The following is a 7673-nucleotide window of genomic DNA, read 5'->3' as shown; positions in this document are numbered from 1 at the left end:
AGAAATAAATCCATAGGTAAGAACATTGAAAACACAACAGGCTTATTTCCTTCCCCACTGATTAGAAATGGCAGCTGACATTTACAGTCCTTTTTGAGAAGCATTCTTATTACTTCTGACAGGTTGGCCAACAGACAGAACGTGGGACAAGCTGTGGCTCTTATACAATGATGGCTCAAAAAACCCCCACAGTTTCAACATTAAACAGTATAAATATGAAAATTATAATCTGTATGATTTTTCAAAACATACTAAAAACATTTCCACTCAAACACAATACACAAGACTTTTAATCAAGAGATTGCTTCATAAGAGGGCTAACACTTCGTTTAAGGTTTTTAACCTTTTGCATACCAAGAGTCAGCATTATTCTGAAATCAGATCCACTTGTAAATTGGCAACTTTCTTGTTTTTCTGGCAGTTCTTTCCTGAAACTTTCACTACATGTAGCCAAGAGCAGATGAGACAATTTATGCTCAATAATTCTAATGTGCACTGTTTTCAGCTTTAACTTTTGAAAAACAGAGATAAATAACCATAGGTATTCATGTACCCTTTATTTGCTTTAGTGTAACATTCCATGCTAATTGAAGATGTAATATTCATGAGTGTAAATATAAGAATTAACAACTCTTGGATGGTTTTCTTCCCTTTCTACACTTGAATATTTTGGCTTACAAAATTAACAGCATACAGTAAATATTCCTCCCATACTTTGTACAAACTACATGATTTTGATATACAAGGATCCTGTTTTTATTATAGTGACAATATACAACCACTTCTATTTACAATGAAAAAAGTACATAAACCACATTTTAAACATTCTGCTACTGGCAGCCACTATTGTTTAGGAGGTAGCTTTAATTAACAAAATGAACTGAAGCCACATTTCCCATCATGGGTTCTATCAAATAACTTACAATACAAAGATAAAAATTCATTGTATGAACAATATGTACAGTTTAATTCTCAAAACAGCAATCTAGCTTTAGATCTTAACAAGAATTTCTCCAGAGTAACTGGGATGGCAGTGGATTTACTCTTGATCTAGTGCATTGTCCAAAAACCTTACATAATTACTTAATCATGCATTATTAAATTTGTATTGATAATATTTTAAAGTAAATATAAAAAAAATGATCGCTGGTTGTACTTAAATCACTTGGGTCTCAGAACTTTAATGCTTTAAAAAGGTTGCACTGATTTAGGTGAAAATCAGTGACTTTGCACAGTGTACTTCACTGTCAGTAAACTATATTGGAAAAATGCTTTTTTTTCAGTGCCAAATTGCATTGCATTTTCCCTTGATTTCCTGAAGTCTCAGCCTGTCATAGGTATTCCTGGAGTGCTGTGACACTGAGCAGGCTGTAGAGCACTGGCAGCCTGATGGCACAGACATGAGCTGTGTGCAGGGGCAGCTCTGCTGTCACCCCACACCCCCTCACTGCTGCCAGTGCTGCCACTCGACTCCCAATACTGAACAAACTTGTGTGGTTCACCTGAAGTGATGTGCCATCACTGGAAAAATGTGTTTAACCTTACTGTTCCTGACAGCTGTTAACATTCTGATTCCAATTAATCTACAGAATATTGGATTACAAGTACTTTACTGCAACAAACTTCTTTTTTTTTTAATTGAACATTAGTTAAATACAAAACAAACACAGTATTCTGATATTGCTGTCACAGTTACATATGGGAGAATTAATCCCTTTTTTGGCCCTGCAATAAAATGCATCCTGAGATTCAATGCTGAATATACTATAGAAAGCTAGCAATAGATTTTTTTGCTTAATTATAGAAAAGTCACATTTAAAAATAATTTCTATAATATTAAACAGCTGTGCTTTATATTGTGCTTGGGGGGGGGGGGAAGAACTTACCCCCCCAACAGAAGAAGCAAAGTATGACTGCAATATGATGTGGAAACACACTGTTAGCATGTAAAAACTGTATAAAAGAAACCACTATTTTGTGAAAATAGTAAAAATATTGGGTAACAATTTTGGTTTACCAATTATTTACAGTCAGGGCAATCGATTCATTTATTTTTTTAAAAAATGTATGGCTCAAGAAGTTACCACCCACTCCCCTTCTTTACAAATGACACTAAATAACAATTCCAAAAGTGCTTCCTGCTTGAAAGGTCAAAACAGGCGACAGTCTGCCAAGCACAATACCTCTTTACTGGAACAGCTGAGGGCAGAGAGCTTTCTCAGTCCTTGATCCTGGGGATGTTGTAGGCGTAGCGCACCAGGGGGAAGCCCCTGCTTTGGTAGAAGCAGGCACGGCCACAGGCCTGCACTTGGTCTGAGCTGTCCGACACGAAGGAATCGTCCTCGTCCGCGTAGTCTGAGTGCGCCGACTGCGTGCCACAGTCCGACCAGGAGGCGTCCTGCCTCGGGCATGGCGCCACGGCCAGCGCCGGACAACTCTGCGACTTCATTAAATGTTTGCAGGGCACAGGCTTGGACAGCAGGAGCGACTCGCAGCACTCGCACAGAGCCACGTTGCCGCCCTGCAGGTGGGAGTAAATGCCGCAGTCATAGTAAAAGTCCTGCGCCACGTCCCCCTGGGCGCCTGCAGCGATGGCCACTGCCCCGCTCCTCCTGCTCAGCTGGCGCCTGAGCACCTTCCAGTCTTCCTTGAACTTGGGGTTGAAGAACACGTAGAGGACTGGGTTCAGGCAAGCAGGCAGTGGGAAAAATATCAAAGTGACAGATTTCATGATTTCAGGGCTGATAGAAATGGCTGTGATCAGCGGTGCGAAGGAGAAGAAGGCAACAGGACAGAAGAAAATGCAGTTGGTGAAGATTAGCCAAGCCACATGCTTAATCATGCTGGACTGGGAGTTCTCGGAGAGATCCTCCTTCTCCAAGTTGCAGTAGAGTTTAGTGTAGATAACAGCCATCAGCAAAAACGCTAGTGAATTCAGCAGCACCAGAGTTACTGTGAAACCTAACAAAGGTGCTTCTCCAGTGGGGAAGGGCAAGCAAAGGGGAGATGCTGAGTACTCTGCTTTATAAAAAAGCGGTAAGCAGCCTGCTACCAGAGCGCATAGGAAAGCAAAAAATGCTGCAATTTGAAATTGTTTTTGGCGGTTGCTTTTCCCCTTTTTAATAAACTCCTTTGCAGACAAGCTCCGTTCAACAGCTGCCAACATCAGGAAAAAAATGGCACTTTCTGATGAAAAAACTGCAAGAAACCCAGCAATTCTGCAACCACTGCCAGTCTCCCACCATATGCCAAATTCAGCAAATCTTCCCCAAGATACAGCATCCAAGAAAGTTAAAATACCAGTATAGACTCCCATAAATAAGTTAGAGACAGAAATCAGGCTTATGAACAGTTTGGAAGATGGCAATGTAGAACAGGATGCAAATATTGTTAACATGACAAGCAGGTTGAAGAACAAAGCAACCAAAAAAATAAACCAAACAGTTAGGCGAATCATCCAGCTGCCCAATAAATATTCACAAGGCTTAAAAGCACCTAGAAGAAAACAAAAAACAAACAGGACAACCAATTTAGGAAAAGATTCTGCCTTAATAAGCAAGATTTTGAGAAGGTCTTAAAAGTGAACTCCTCATTAATTCATGACTAGAATACACAGCTGAACTGCTAAATAGGTCAGCTGAAAGCAAACTATTCTGCTGAAGTTATTTACTAATTAATTATGCCTGAAATAATAATTACTGCAGTGAATGGTCACTTGAGAAAATTTTGTATAAACAAGCTAGCTAAACAAACTTAATTACCAATTAGCTATTCAAAATAGCTTTTATTACTGTGACCTAAATACTTTTTCATTTTATGTAGATTTCATACTTTATAGAAAAGGATGGCAAAAAATATAAAAGTGAATGTTCACAATCCCCTTGTAAGGGAGAAGAATTTTTTAGAAAGAACATGTTCTCTAAAAAAATTATTCACAAACATGCTTTCTGGAGTAACTTTTGGTGACAAGAAAACATCTGTAGAACAGCAGACAAATTCAATTTAAGCAGCTTTAATAGGGACAGGAATTTACCACAAGCCCTGTCCCCCAGCTTCACCACTGAAGGGCACTGTGAGCTTGAAAAAATTATTTTTTTCTTCTTTTTGGCCACTTAAAACAGCTTACATAATAAAAAAGTCCAACAAACAAAATAAAGGAGACAAGACAAGGAACAAAGGTCACTATTATTGCATACCCTTCTAATCCCCCTAACTGCCATTTATTCCATAGGAAAATCCTACTGATTTTAAGTAATAATTAGAAGAATTTAACCTCTCCTATATCCCCATTAGGCACCTCTAATTGTCCTAAGCACGGTAGCTCAGGATCGCTCCCTGCAGCTGAGGAGCACTCAGGGAGCAGATGAAAAATGTCAGCCTGCAAAGGCTGGAGCCTCTGAGCTGGAGTCAGCCTGTGACTGAGGGCTGGCTCTGTGCTGCACAGCCCTTCCCTCCAGGCAGGGGAAAGGTAAGGACAACCCATCCCTGGCGTGGGCAGGATCAGAACTGCCAAGAATGATTCAATGGCAGTGCCAAAATCTCCCTAGGCCTAAAGCAACTTCCAGAAATTAATGAACTGACAAGCAAAAAAAAAAAAAAAATCAATCTTTTTGGTTTGTTTAAATGATCAAGCTTAATTTTTGGTCAGAAAATAATGAAGCCCACTGGATTATCAGAAAATCATGAGTAAAACCCCTTTTTAGCAGGTATTCCCAAGTAAAACATCAATGACAGAATAATTAACCTTACAATACATTCCTGTGACACAATACTACCTGCTAAGCTGATCTACTTAAAAATAAAAACAACTTCCTAGTTATGAAATTTTAAAATGTGCTTCCAAAAATCAATTTGAAGCCATTTTTCTAGTAGTTGTACTTGAGACAAATAAAAGCCACTACCCTTCCCCTGCCTTTCTCCCAAGTCCTTTGGGTTAAAAGTTACCCTCCTCTCACATTGACATTCCCAGCCCATGCTGGGACGGGGTAAAAATTCATGCTCGGAAGGATGTTTCAGCAGACTTGAGCTCCTTGAGCACCACTGCTCAGCAATCCATTCCTTAGGCAAGGTGCAAAGTGGATCTCCAGGCTGAGCAGTGATTTAGAACTGACATGGTGGGAGGAGTATCCTATGAGCAGATGACAGCATGGCACAGAAACTTAGTATGAGAGGGACGGGTGAAAAACAAGGCAAACTGTGAACTTGTAGAACAAGCTCTTTCTTCTAGACCTACTACAGCATTTCTGGCATGGACAAAAAGAATGAGCTAAAGACTTTAAAAATTTAACCCACACAACACACCATCTTAATATCATTCTGTAAGCAGGAGATCAAAAGCAAATAAGCACCTTTAACAAAATAACTTTTAGATTATGTACAATTACATTAATATATTTGACTTTCTGACTACAGGTTTTTTTGGCTGTGATCAAGAAATCCTTATGGTATTCTGGATATTAAAGCCAAAGCTAGCTCAAAAGATAAACAGATTTTCATAACATAAAATAGTAGTTAGGAGAAGAAAAAGAAGTAAGAGTCGGAAAACTCCTGCTCACCCAGGAGTAACTTCATTGAAAGCGTAGTGTTAGAAGCATGTTCCTGTTTATGCAGACAAAAGGGTACAGGATGTAGGGAAGGAAACTCTGGAGAGGCAAAGGCAGAAAGCAAGAGGCACCACAGCAAGTGCTTCAGGAGCTAAGGGGAACCGTGTACAGAAATTGGCAGTCTGAGTAAGAGATACAGAAGGGCAGAAACAAAGTGGCCTCGAATGAAAATATTCATTGCAAGATCAAAGACTTGCAACACTCCTGGACTGTTCAAGCCTGACTTGGAATAAATCTGGTATGCCAATAAGACTATTCACTGCACAAGTGTCTTGAGCAGTTCAAGATGCTGCTGCCTGCTCCAGCTGCTTGTAACAGCCCTCTGCTCACAGTTAATGCAGCTACAGCAGAGCTGGGGAACAGATCACATGGCTGCTACTCATCCTCTCTCCTGGAAAGACATCAAGCTTCCTTAAAACCACCAATGATAGCAGTTTGAGTTAAGCTTTCAAAACACAGGCTGAACTCTCACTGAAACAGATGAGCATTCACACAGTTTGCTCCAGACAGTTCCTTGGAGAAATAAGGCAGAATTAGGAGGCAGTGCATTAGCAGACTCCAAATATAAGCATTACGCTCTTTGATTATTCTGCTTATGGAAAGAAGTTCTGGTATTTTTCCTAGCACAGTTCTCCAATGAAGAGCTATATGTCTAAAGCTGAGTCAGATCTTTGTGACTGCTCGTCCAAAACAACACTGACATCAAATCAAGTTTCACTGAAAGCACTGGAGAATTTAATCTTCTGTGTACAGAATGACTACCAGGAATCAAAGATCTAATTCACTCAACTCTCTGCATAACACCATGCCTGAAGTTCAGTGTGGCTAAAGCACATGATGAGATTTACCTGTTGTTGGTGTACAGTGAATAATAGTCTGTCCCAATTCCTCATTTTTCTCATTTCTTAGAATATCTGCATTAGCTGTAAAAGTGAAAAACATGTTAGCTGTAGGAAGAAAAATAAGTGAAATGGCAGTGAAGCTGCCTAGGATAGAAGTAGTTCACTGACACCTGAGCCTTGTGACAAGTGAAGTGCTTCTGGTGTGCCACATAAGGTCTGATGCTCAGTGCAGAAATTTCTGCTCATAGGACTTTGTAACCAGATCACTGGGGAAGGATCTGTGGAGCCTGAAGTAGTCAGGGGAAGGACAAGTCCTGTCTGAATAGAAAGGCTGAAACACTGAGAACAATAACATGACAGAACATGACAGAAGCAATACCTGCAGTTTGACTTTTTTAAAAAAAATCACTATTTTTTTCAAACAGTTAAGTCTTACAGTGTCCAGTATATCTTTCATGTGTTTGGAAGGAACATGGCACTGCTGATTTGTAAACAATTGCTAAGCACTTTCAGAGATCTCTTCTGAAGAGACTTATATAAAGACATATTTTTCCTATTCCCTTATTCAAAGGTAACACACACTGTTATTCTAGTCTGGTACAAAACAATACTGCTGGTTAAGTACATGAAACATTTACCCTTCTCATGATCCATCAAGGCACCTTGATCTTGTTGACTGGAATCTTCAGCATTGGAGTTTAGATAAGAATCACAACCCCAAAATGCACAGCACTGATAAGCATATGGTACAGAGAGTGACCTGAAATACAGGCAGGACAAGGAAGACCATTAAACTTGGTAACCAAAGTTAAGATTACCACCTATTAAAAATATTTCAGTAGCACACTTCAGTGCTGAACTCAAATCTTCTTTTTCTCACAGTGGCTGATAAAAGCTGTTTCATATTGGATCAGGTATAAGCATTTCTAATGAACTCTTTGTCGTGGGTTTACAGGAAGCAGGTTTTCTGGGAATGGAGTGGCCAGAGGCCAATAGGTGTTCAGATTCTAAACTGACACCAGGCTTGGCCACTGAGGGTGGATGCGCCTCTGAGAACACAGGGGTTAGAAGCAGAGCACTCCCTTGGGCTCCCTCTTTGATTTCCGGCCAGCAAAGAGGCAAGGCCTCCCCTGCCCGGCTTCGAGCTGGGCCGGGGAGGGAAAGCCTGTGGCCCGGCAGAGGTAGGCCTGACCCCTCAAGATGGAAGGGTGGTGGGGGCACCAGGAGG

General features: G+C 40.4%; 1 protein-coding gene across 1 annotated transcript in view; it reads right to left on the bottom strand.

Annotated features, from left to right (window-relative positions):
* Positions 1 to 274: 274 nt before the first annotated feature.
* Positions 275 to 7673, bottom strand: part of LGR4 (leucine rich repeat containing G protein-coupled receptor 4) — a 75927-nt gene continuing 68528 nt past the window's right edge. Inside the window, exons 16-18 of the mRNA XM_014309434.2 lie at positions 7084 to 7205; positions 6452 to 6526; positions 275 to 3495 (exon numbers count right to left, since the gene is read on the bottom strand). Coding sequence (XP_014164909.1) covers positions 2219 to 3495; positions 6452 to 6526; positions 7084 to 7205 — 1474 coding nt within the window. The 3' untranslated portion in view covers positions 275 to 2218. The remainder of the gene's footprint in view (positions 3496 to 6451; positions 6527 to 7083; positions 7206 to 7673) is intronic.

This window comes from Geospiza fortis, unplaced genomic scaffold, assembly GCF_000277835.1.
Source record: "Geospiza fortis unplaced genomic scaffold, GeoFor_1.0 scaffold113, whole genome shotgun sequence".
NCBI classification, from domain to species: Eukaryota; Metazoa; Chordata; class Aves; order Passeriformes; family Thraupidae; genus Geospiza; species Geospiza fortis.
This window is presented reverse-complemented; position numbering and strand designations above follow the sequence as displayed.